Source organism: Penaeus chinensis, chromosome 7 (assembly GCF_019202785.1).
Source record: "Penaeus chinensis breed Huanghai No. 1 chromosome 7, ASM1920278v2, whole genome shotgun sequence".
Classification (NCBI taxonomy): Eukaryota; Metazoa; Arthropoda; class Malacostraca; order Decapoda; family Penaeidae; genus Penaeus; species Penaeus chinensis.
This window is the reverse complement of record NC_061825.1, coordinates 12959730-12972229: the sequence shown is the minus strand read 5'-3', so window position 1 is coordinate 12972229 and position 12500 is coordinate 12959730. Positions and strand designations below refer to the sequence as shown.

General features: G+C 33.5%; 2 protein-coding genes across 2 annotated transcripts in view; one reads left to right on the top strand and one right to left on the bottom strand.

Moving 5' to 3' along the window:
- LOC125027220 (28S ribosomal protein S10, mitochondrial-like) overlaps nt 1-7807 on the top strand; it is a 10265-nt gene extending 2458 nt beyond the window's left edge. The window contains exons 2-5 of the mRNA XM_047616165.1: nt 5119-5307; nt 5841-5980; nt 6117-6315; nt 7448-7807. Coding sequence (XP_047472121.1) covers nt 5119-5307; nt 5841-5980; nt 6117-6315; nt 7448-7504 — 585 coding nt within the window. The 3' untranslated portion in view covers nt 7505-7807. The remainder of the gene's footprint in view (nt 1-5118; nt 5308-5840; nt 5981-6116; nt 6316-7447) is intronic.
- Nucleotides 7740-12500, bottom strand: part of LOC125027219 — a 58530-nt gene continuing 53769 nt past the window's right edge. The window contains exons 6-9 of the mRNA XM_047616164.1: nt 12179-12355; nt 11864-11980; nt 10564-10645; nt 7740-10203 (exon numbers count right to left, since the gene is read on the bottom strand). Coding sequence (XP_047472120.1) covers nt 10104-10203; nt 10564-10645; nt 11864-11980; nt 12179-12355 — 476 coding nt within the window. The 3' untranslated portion in view covers nt 7740-10103. The remainder of the gene's footprint in view (nt 10204-10563; nt 10646-11863; nt 11981-12178; nt 12356-12500) is intronic.

Here is a 12500-nt window from a genome sequence, read left to right as displayed (position 1 = left end):
AAGAGACATCATTTTGATATGGATGGATTTATGAGTGCCTGAATTTACACAGATGTGTCTGAAATAGCATGAACTATGGCTGACTTTGTACAGCCACCCTATCTTCAATAGATTTCCCAGTTTCACTATAATGCTGTGCCATTTTTTACCAGAGTGCTTATGAAACTATTTGAATTTGCTCATGTGATGCTAATACTTGGTGTGATAGGTGCAGCTTGGAAATTTTTACATTAACCCAATGCCGTCGGGGAAAATGAACAAAAAATGGGGAAAATGCTGTGCCCATTTTCTATATTTTTTGTGAAATGTCTGCTAGTGCTTAGCCACAAAGGAGTCAATTAATAGACCTTGTGACCATACGTGATTTGAATTGGCGGGAAAAACGTGTTTTTTACTAGTGCTATGGATATCGATGGTGTTATTTTTATTATAAACATTATAATTATTATAATGTTTTTTAATATTAGTAACAGCAAAATAAGATAATGTAAAATATTTCGTAAATCAAAGAAAAGGGTGAACGGGCGAGACGGGCAGTACTCCTAACTGGCTCATTGGTGACTTAGTACAAGTATAGCCATCTATGTGTAAAAACAATCAAACAAGTACTAACAGTGGGCATAGCACGTGTCTACCCGTCGTACCCTGTCGGCAAGGGGTTAATATAAGTAATTTTGGGAAATGTATGGAAAAACGTTGATATACATATAGATTTTATCAGCCAAATGCCTAACACACTAGCACATTTTTCTCTCTGTCTCCTCACACGAGGTTCCATTGCAGCTGATGCATGCTGCTCTCCCTAGAACACATGTTTAAGGAATATCCAGCTCCATTGTAGAATACATAATAGCAATTCCATTCCATAGTGATAACTCTCCAAGGAAACTGAAAAGATTACTATGTTTTTTTTCATTTCTGCTCTATATTTGCCTTCTCTTCTTGTTATGCCAGTATATAATGTCTAATTTTTTTTTAGTTTTATATGATTGAAGAAATGAAATGGTATGAGCAAATGCCTGTTGGCATAGTGGCTCAGGATCCAATATTTCTAAATTCATCCTGTGCAGTGTAGTCATAGAAACAGTGTATGTAATTTCTTACACATAATCCAAATGATAAGGCTGAGCATTTAGAAGATGATTAGAATAGGATTTGTCATGTTTGTTTTATGTGAAACATCACATCTCCATAAAGCTAATTGTGGGATATATATTTGTCCACATATAGTCATAAAAATGTAGTTGAAGTTATCTCCCCCATATATAAATTCTTACTATGATAATATCAACATTATTCTTGTAAAATGAAGGGCTCAAATGTTTGTCTAAATAATAATGTAGACTAGTACAGAATGAATTGTGCACTGCAATATGTCAGTAAATGAAATTAGCCAATGCCAATGGGCATGACGTGTACGTATGTGCTATGCCCACTGTGAGTTATTTGTTTAATTGTTTTTACACATAGATGGCTTGCACTAAGTCACCAATGAGCCAGTTACGAGTACTGCCTGTCCCGCCCCTTTATCCTTTTCTTTGATTTACGAAAATATGTTACGTTATCTTATTTTGCTGTTACTAATGTTTATAACATTATAGTAATTATAAAAAAAATAACACCATTGATAGTAAAACATACTTTTTTCCCGCCAATTCAAATCACGTAAGGTCACAAGGTCTACTAATTGACTCCTTTATGGCTAAGCACTAGCAGAACCATCTGTGTGCAGAGACATTAAAAAAGAAAATGTAGAAAATGAGCACAGCATTTTCCCCATTTTTTATTCATTTTCCCCGCTGGCATTGGGTTAACAATTGGCAGAAAGTAGTAGTATGGTAGACAATATATACTTCTTGATTTATTGTTGCTTATTGTATAGATTTAATAGTAATAAATGAAACTTTTGCAAGATTTAGAGATTCTTGATGCACATGTTCATCCAAAAGATTGTCTGGAAATTAAAAGAATAGAATATTTGTAGTGTGGGAACTATCTGAAAGCCTCTACTTTTTAATAAACTGCCGTAGTACTAAATTTAGGCACCACTACATGACCACAACAATTCTCTGTATGGTGTTGATGGCTGCATTCAGCAATGTTTACTCAAATTTGTGTTACATATATTGCAATATTTACTTATATCTTTCAGCAATGTTTTTTGCAAGCATTTATGACTTCTTTTGATTTAGTATTGATAAGTTATGAAATTTTTTTAAGACATTGTTCTATGAAGGGGGAGATTTTAGGGGCAGGAGATTAATAAGCTTAAAAATTATTAGTATTACAGCTGTAATGGTGATAATGATAATTATGATGATAACATTATTATGATAATTATTGTAGAAATGTAGAATTCTACTTTAAAATTCAGTGAATGAATGGGCTGGTAGGTCTAGTAATCAGCAACTTGATAACAAAATGCTTTTGACATCCTCTCTTTGTAAACAAAAATAACAAAACAAAACTTAGATGGGCAATGCCTATACCCGGTGCAAATGATTAATTTGGCGATTACTCACCACCTTGAGTCAAACAATTCCTTGTACCTCGCAAGGCCTTTGCAATTGGCAGCAGTTAAATAATCCTCAGGAATAGAGACATAAGGTGTTTTGTATTATTCATACTAGGAGCATAAAAAGTGTTTTGTGTAGTTTAAATGCAAGAAGTCAATAAGGAAACCAAATAGAATGAGCTTGCAACTTCCTTGTTATCGTAGGCCAAGGTCTGTTCACTTCAATTTTTTTCATTACCATTGTTTGCAAAGGCAGTTATTCCTGAAGAGTCATACTCCATATATGACTTCTAGATCCTTTAGCACATCTAACAATTTGAAGGTAGAAGAGCACTGCTTCTGAATATGAAAGTCGAAATGAATGTAGGATATATACAATTATGCTTGAATTATATTTTAAGAAATGGTACAGTGTGGCTGCATATTTAGGTGTATATATTTATGTTTATAGTTAGTTGCTTAACTATAAAAAAAATTAAAAGGACGGGCAGTATGTATTTACCAACACTTAGTTTTGTTTTCAAGGATGGGAATGGCATGTTCTGTCATACAAATCTTCATCTTTGTGTCTCCTATTTATTGTAATGACTTGCCTTTTGACTTAGGTTCATCCTTATTTTTAAGTATTGTGCAATATACAAGTGTTGGTGTGATAGATAGATAGATAGGTTTATGATATCGGAGTCATCTAATATGTGTATACTTAATCATTAACCCAATGCCGCTGGGGAAAATGAATAAAAAATGGGGAAAATGCCGTGCTCATTTTCTATATTTTTTGTGAAATGTCTCTGCACATAGATGGCTCTACTAGTGTTTAGCCACAAAGGAGTCAATTAGTAGACCATATGACTTTATATGATTTGATTTGGTGGGAAAAACGTATTTTTTTACTAGTGCTATGGATATCGATGGTGTTATTTTTATTATAAACATTATAAATATTATGTTTTAAACGTTAGTAACAGCAAAATAAGATAACGTAAAATATTTTTGTAAACCAAAGAAAAGGGTAAACGGGCAAGACAGGCAGTACTCGTAACTGGCTCATTGTTGACTTAGTACAAGTGTAGCCATCTATGTGTAAAAACAATCAAACAAGTAACTCACAGTGGGCAAAGCATGTATGTACACGTCATGACCGTCGGCATTGGGTTAATAAAAAGGCAGAAGAAGCAAGAGAAACTGGATATAATTCTAGGTGGGAGAAAAAAAAAAAAGAGAGAAGCTTAAGAGAAATGTAATAGTGGTTATAGATATAGAATAGAGATCTTAGGTAAGGTTATTAGATCCAAAATAGCTACTGGTAATATTTATCCTGTGATGTAACATGTGATTTTAGTTTGTTATCACAATTATATAAATTCAGGTAAATGTTGAAAGAAGTGTGAGTAGTAGACTGATAAGGATAACTGAAATAATACAAAACATTTTTACCTTTATTTTAAAAGGAATATATACATTATCAATTTTGATTTTTTATATCTTTATATTTAGAGTTTGATACACACAAAAAAAGGAATTGCAAGGACTTTACAATAGTAAAATATTCACATATATAAGTGAGTTACAATTTTTCTTTGGTTTTATATATATATTATATATAGATGTGTATATATATATATATATATATATATATATGTGTATGTATATATATATATGTATATATATGTGTATGTATATATATATGTATATATATGTATATATATATATATATATATGTATATATATGTGTATATATATATATATATATATATATATATATATATATATATATATATGTGTATATATATATATATATATATATATATATATATATGTGTATATATATATATATATATATATATATGTGTATATATATATATATATATATATATATATATATATATATAAAATCCTGCCTAAAATCATTAGTTTTCTAGGTTATAAATGAAAAGCAGTCTTTGGAGATGATTCTTGTGGCTTTACATTTAGCCACTGTGTTCAAACCTTGTATAAAACACAATAAGCTTATTGTATATGATAGCTAAAAATTGTCACAAACAATCAGACCACCATATTGAGGGAGCATTTATGTACAAAAGCAGAGAATATCTGCAGAAAAAAATATATATCCACCGTATGGCCGGAGCATAGGACACTGAAGTACATATTTTATCTCTGTAATCTGTCCTTCTTGTGGGAATACATTTTGAACTCTGTAGTAGACTCAGGAACATCCAGGAGCGCCATTCATTTGCTCTTCCCTTGACGGCTCAAGCCATGTTGATGCGACAATAACAATAGTCAGCTGCGAGGGCAGCGAGTTTGTAGTGCTGTCAGTTGTGAGAAGTTTGTTAATGCTTGCTTTGTTATTTGATATTTCTTTTTTTTTTCACTCTTATGGAAATGTTTTATTATAATGGTCAGAAAAAAAAAAAATGTGGCATAGATGAGAAAAGTAATATTGTATGAGTGGAAAATACACCCTTTTCTTGAATAGCAAGGTACTTGAGTATCACATTTATTACAGAAGTATTTCTGTATTTCATAAGATAGTTTTGATTACATTAACAAAGGGAGCAGAAAGCTGAACATCTGTTAAAATGTGTTCTTTATTGCAGGCAGGAAGCAGTTTCAGTGGTAGTAATGCAGTAAGAAAGTCAACGTCATGGGTGCCTTTAGGATCTGTGGCTTGGTTAAATGGAAGGAGAAAACATACACCATTAGCTGTTCCCTCTGCATCAACACAAACTGTATACAGTTCAAGACTGCTCCACTCTTCAGCTTTAAACCTTTCACCATCTGAAGTTGTAAGTGTGGAAGTTGCTTTTAATGATCTTCTATCATGTCACTGATGTATTCAAACACTTTTATGTTTTTTTTCACAATTTTTTTCCATTTTCTTTTCTGTATTGAGCTCTTTGTAATGAATTCTAGGATACATGTAATTTCAAGTAGATCATCATTGTTGTTATTTTTCCCAAATCATAATCTTGTATAGTGATTTCATTATGTATTACATATGATAAAATCAATATATTTTTATTGGAATGAAAAATAGGCATAACCTAAAGAGAGAACTTTTGTGTAACTACCCTTGTCTCTCATTTGATATTGCTATATCCTTGTTGTCATATTGTGTGTAATATTGTATAAACATTGATAAACATGAGAAATATTGTATGTATATGAAGCTACTTACTATAGATAATAAATCTGTTGAAAGTTTCTCTCATATTTTATATCGGTATAACTTAAAACACTATCATATCTAACAGCATTTACAGTATATGTATTTGAGCAGCACTAGCATAGGTCTGGAAATCATTATTAATGATTGCAGGGACTTGCTGTGGGTGAACCTGACAAATTGTACAGCTTGGTAGAAGTAGAATGCCGTGGACACGAACCTGCCGTCTTACGTTCTTACCATACCTTTGTCACTACAGCTGCGAGACACCTTGAGATCCCAGTTCAAGAAGTGTAAGATAACCTACCTTGGAGTTTATGATCTGTATATAAAAGACTTTCTTATTAGTTGATTAATGTTAGTAGAAAATCTTGTAGGTGGGATTTATTTCATGTTTTTTTTAAAATTTTCAAATGGATTTCGTTTCAGCCTTTGGCCAGACAAGCACCTCAAACGATGGACTCTTCTGAAATCAGTTCACATCTACAAGAAGCATCGTGTTCAGTATGAAGTGAGGACACACTTTCTCCTAATGAAGTTTGCTCGCCTGACAGGGTCAACAGCTGACACTTTCTTGGAATACATACAAAGAAATTTACCTGAAGGTGTTGCCATGAAAGTGACTAAGGTAAATATAAAATAAAAAAAATGGAGTGTGTTGGTTATATTAGGGAGCCAATCATATCTCTGATTTATTGTAGTGTCTAAGTTACTATACCTTAGACTGTGTCATGGTCTCTATCTTCATTTCTATATACATATCCTCTCTCTCTCTCTCTCTCTCTCTCTCTCTCTCTCTCTCTCTCTCTCTCTCTCTCTCTCTCTCTCTCTCTCTCTCTCTCTCTCTCTCTCTCTTTCTCTCTCTCTCTCTCTCTCTCTTTCTCTCTCTCTCTTTCTCTCTCTTTCTCTCTCTTTCTCTCTCTCTCTCTCTCTCTCTCTCTCTCTCTCTCTCTCTCTCTCTCTCTCTCTCTCTCTCTCTCTCTCTCTCTCTCTCTCTCTCTCTCACATGCGGGCCCGCACGCATGCACACTCTCTGTGTCTGTGTGTCTCTCTATCTCTGTCTCTGTCTCTGTCTCTGTTTTTGTCTCTGTCTCTGTCTCTGTCTCTGTCTCTGTCTCTGTCTCTGTCTCTGTCTCTGTCTCTGTCTTTGCCTCTGCCTCTGCCTCTGCCCCCCCCCCTCTCTCTCTCTCTCTCTCTCTCTCTCTCTCTCTCTCTCTCTCTCTCTCTCTCTCTCTCTCTCTCTCTCTCTCTCTCTCTCTCTCTCTCTCTCTCTCTCTCTCTCTCTCTCTCTCTCTTGCTCCCTCCCAACATACACAAACAATTACAAAAAAAAAAAAAAAATCTTTGCTTTTTATAGGAGAAATTCTGGGGATGAATATCTTTAGGTGTAAGTAGGTTTAGATTTTTTTTTTTTTTTTTGTTTCACTTTTGGTGAGCATAGGTTTGTTTAATGTCATAAAATAGCATAAAGTTATGTGGCACTGACTTCAAACAAGTGATGAAGTCACGGATCTAAATAATTGCCCTGAATATTTATTTGTGAATAGTTGACATTCAGGTACCTTTTCTAGGCCTAATCCAAGAGGGTCCATCTAATGTCAGCAGAGAAGTAATATTTACTCTGTATATTAAAAGTTCAAAAAAGTAGTTTTAACTCAATATGTTATAAAAATCATTGCATTCACAGAGCATTGTATAGTATATGTTTGCACCCACTTCCATTTTTTCTTAACTAAATGCATATATCTGTATTCTTACAGCACGAGCTCCAGAAACTCCCAGGTCATGTAAAGCCGTCAGCAGAGGTTGTGGTTTAGATGAAATGGATAGAAGGCAAGATAACTAAGCCAATGTTTTTGTTTTTTTTTCATCTCCATGAAAGGTAGTAGAGCTGTTGTTAAATCTATATCTTGTTGCATATAAATAATTTACTGATCAGCAGTTATATTTATATGCTTTGTATAGCCTCAGTAAAAAAAAAAGGAAGAACAATAACCTTTTGTGATCCATTATCACTATTGCCAGGTATATCAAGGATATGAAAAAAGCAAACAAGTCTGACCTCTTTTTATAAAATATGTACATAATATACACTTAAAATATATGGAATGACATTTCAACCGGTGATTTTCATTTGACCTTATGTTACTAAGCTGACAATTTTTATTCACTGAGGAGAAACTAATGAGAAAATATAGCAGCATTTACAAAACAGTAGCCTGTTCACTGTGAAAGGTCTCTTACACTTTAGTTATCATACTGGAGAGAACAATACTCAAAATGACAACAGATGAAAGTAATTACAGAATTGAGATTCTTGAGAAAAAGAACTAAATTTACAAAATGTAAAGCGAAATCCCAAAAGAATAATGGTGATAGATCAGCTTGTGTGGATGTCATACCCTGCATATTAGAGAAAACTTTAATAACAAAAGATGAAGCAATACTGTAGCATTTTCTAATACATTGGTGCTAAAAGAAATTTCTCTAATGTGATATCTATGCAAGCCAAAAAGTGTCCTGATTTTTAAGGCATTTTGACGCTGTGATTATACTGAAGATAATATGTCATGTATTTCATAGTTGAGATTCACCCAACAATAAAAAACAAGCAAAGTATAAATAAATATGAACTGATGAAGCAAATTTTTAAAAGAATATCATGACCAAAATTTGTATTGGGCAAGGATAGAGTGGAAATCATTCTAGAATTTTGGTAATACAAATCAAAATTCTTCATTACAGAAAAGGAAGAAATGGTGTTTCATGCTCATATGTAAAGAAAAAAAATCTTGTGAGAATCTAGTGCAGTGGTTCCCAAGGTTTTGATTTACTATATGCAATATGTATTACTTTATTTTAAAGTTAACAAAGGAGTAAAAAGGTGTGAAACATTATTCAAAAATTTCTGGAATCCTTTGTTTTTGTAATCTTTCATAGAGACTACTAATGTCAACCATTGAAAGGCGTATGTAATATGAATTGGGAGCCACTTGCAACTAGTTTAGTGTTGTATATGTACGGATTATTTCTTATTTTGATATCAAATGTTACCTTTCAGATCTGATATGAGAGAATGCATTTATTTAAAGTGCATTTATGACGCATTAGGCAAATATGACTTTCATGCAGAAATGCAATATTAACCCTCTTACAGCAAGACATTGGAGGGAGAACCTTGAGTGTAAAAGCTTTTACCATGGTGCTGACTGCTTAAGGTTACTAATGATAGCAATGCATCAAACTCTTGGTCAAATGATAAAAAGGCATTGTGATTACTATAGAGATAATGCATCATCATTAGTAAACCCCTTTACAAGAAGCAGCACCATGACTATACTTACTTTATATGGCAGCAACTGCTGATGCAACTTTTAAGGTTGGCAATTGCTACGTCTTACTTTGAGAGGAGTTACTATAGTACATTTCTTTTTCTCCTGTGACTTGCCTTTTCATTACAAAAGTATATCTTTGATATAAAACTTGTCAGTATTCTAAGGGAATCTTGCACTAGAAGACTAAATGTTTATAAATATTGAGGAATTTGAAACTTTTACATATATCTATCCATTTCTAAGCTGAGGAAAAAATAAAATTAAGTACTGTTTTCCCCTTTACATTTCTGTAATGGGTATAATTAATATTGTACACAATACATCCTTTATTGTAAAGGTTCACTTATAAAGTCAAATGAATATTCAACAGATTTTGTAGTTCTGATAGACAATTTTTTTTATATATGCCACAGGGTTCATTAGCTAAGAGTCATTTTATTTTTACAGATACATGAACATATAAATTACACCCAGGAATTGAAAGATTTTTATGACATTTTATTGATGGACTCTTGTATATTTTAAGTGCAAGGACTTTAATTCAGTTTTTACTGATACTTGTAAAGCCTTCTTTTGTAAAGAACTCAACCATTTGATTTACATAAAAAGAATATAATTTTTTTGCTTAAAAAATAAGTTGAAGTGTGGGTCATTCAGCTCCTTATCATATGTAATCTTATAAGAGATTCTTTAATTACATTTTTAATTTAGTGTCCACTAAATGCAGCCTAGTTTCAGTTGTATTTATTAAAAAAAAAAAAAAAAAAAAAAAGGAAAACAACAAGATCTTTAGGGGACAATGTTTTTTTTTAATACCAAAACTATTTGGCACAACTAATGACTAGATATGTTAAATAAATAACATATACATTAGTGCTTGACATTACAGATAGGTATTAATGACTAGGACTTATAATGGTATATTACTGGTCTCTTCCTTTTGTCTGTTTGTAGGCCAAAAATAACACCATTTATACATTCTGAGATTGTACAGATATTTTTTCTTTTACAATGATTGTTATTATTTCTCCAGTAGCAATATTCTTCCTTAAATATGGTATATATTTAGCACAGCAGAAATCTACACACTACACGGTGTTGAATCTAAAGTGTCAGTTGGTTCAGGATTTGCTTTGATAGATTCCAGCTCCTCACTTCGAGAACTCTCATCCATGACATCCCTGCAGAGCATTGTGAAGCAAGATGCATTAAATATACATAGGCATTGAGGCAATAAAGTTTCAGATTTATTTACAGGCTGACAGTTATAAATATTTAAAGAAAAGGCAGAGTAGAAGAAAATATCTAAATCATATCTAAAGTTCATACACTATGAATTTCATATTTGATTATTTATATAAAAAGCAATTACTATATAGGTCATGACATTGTTAGATTTACGAATTCTCACAAATGCAGGTATACTGTCAAATCAAGTAGGTGTGCAGTAATCAGAAGCATGTTATCATTTTATAAACAAGAATTAACTGAAAGAGAAAAAGAAAAAAAGAAATGCGTAAGTAAAAGTTTGGTTTACTCACCTGCGGCAGTAAATGATAAGCACGACCACGGCCACATTGCCTATGACCAAAATAGACATAATCACTGTTGGAACCACTAGATCTGTCAGAGTATAAAGCTAAAAATTAGAAACACTTATATAGGTACTGAGATGTTTCTCTGACTCAATGATACATGATGTGAACATAACAGATCAGATAATTATTTTTAAATAAAGATGCTTGGATATGTAAAGATGCATTTTTAACCTCTTGGCACCAGGGGAGGTGGTGGTGGTTTGGTTTGCGAAGTTCTAGCTTCGCCCAGGCCTTCTAGATATGGCCCGGCCTGTGTCAGCTTTTTACGGCTGTCTCATTGAGTTGTCTGACACTCGGTGCTTACCGTAGCGGCGGGATTGCCAGCAGGCGCTCCTGCCGCCATGGTGTAAGCATTTCGCTTAGCCTCTTTACCAGCACGGCGGCTGTTGTGGGCGGTCCATGTCTCAGGAATTGTGTATGGTCACAATTTTCTAGGTAGTGGACTAGTGTGGCGTTCGGCTCGCCGCAGTGCTTGCAGCACCTTTCATCGCGTTCGATTGTTGGGATAATCTGCCATGCACAGTGATAACCTAGGCGCATTCTGTGAAGAATGACTTTCGGTACCTCTGTTGCTTACTTCAGAGAGTGCCAGGGGAGGTTTGTAAACATTTTACTGACAGAACCAAGAGTTTGTTAATGTTTGGATGTCTCATGTGTATGTTGGAAGAAAATTGACCAAACTAAAGAGGAATGCAGTGTGAGATGTGTCCATGCAGCTGGCAGCAAGGGACTAGGTTGGCCCTGGCAGAATTGGGGCAGGAGAGGATAAGGAAATGGGGTATGCTATTATAAGGACTTTGTTGCAATTTTCTTGAATACCTAAGAGACATGTGCACTAACTTGGCTGTTGGGAGGAGATAGGCTCATCAATACTTGGTGCTGAGAGGTTAATTAGGAGTAAAGAAATTATTGCAGAATAGCTCTTTTTTTTATTATAAAGCATTTCATGCTTCACAATGCATGAAGGGTTCGCATCAATTTTTGAAATTTGGGAAATTAAAATGAGTAAAGATGTAAAGAAAAGATATAGTAGAAAACAGGCCTGAAAAAATGTTTTTTTAAAAAATAAATTAAATTGAAATCTCAAGCTCTTGCTAAAACACGCAGAAAAAATATATAAGATCTGTAAAATAGACAGACAGTAAGTGAGATAACTCTTATTATGGAGACTTAATTCAAGAAATATGACTTTAGATAAGCAAGAATGAACAGAAAAGGAAAATATATTGTTTCTAGTCCATACCATATACTATGTGGGCTTCTTGATACATTTCTGCATGTGCACCATTTGTAGATCCATTAATAAGTCCAGTGAACTCTTTTTCTGTGATATTACCAACTTCCAGCAATTCTTCAAGCTCTGTATTGAAAAGAATTGCTTTGTGATACAAATATAAATACAGTGACCAGTAGTGTACTCCTGTGTATTATGAAAAAGTCATCTTGAAAAAGACTTATACAGGTGGTATATAATGTTGCTTCAATGTATGATGGCAAAATTTCTAAAAATATGGCATAATTTTCTTCAAAATTAAAACTTTATATATACAATGCCTACCAATGCAGTCAGGAACTGTATCATTCCAGGAGCTTCCGCGGTTACATTTTAATATCCGGCGTCGCTCTAGAGTATCTGGGAATACATGATGGACGCAACACCAGTATTCAGCATGAGTTGCATTGCGAAATGACCGGTAACCATCCTGAGGAGTAGGTGGTGATTCGCAGCCCAAAGCTGAACAAAATAAACTTGGATTACTATACATCATCTCCAAACCACAAAGCACTGAATAGAAAAGCAGTTGTTAAGTTGGTACTGTGCTTTTGGGTTACTGATCAATGTATATAACTTTGTATTGTGATATTGATCTATGTAAAAT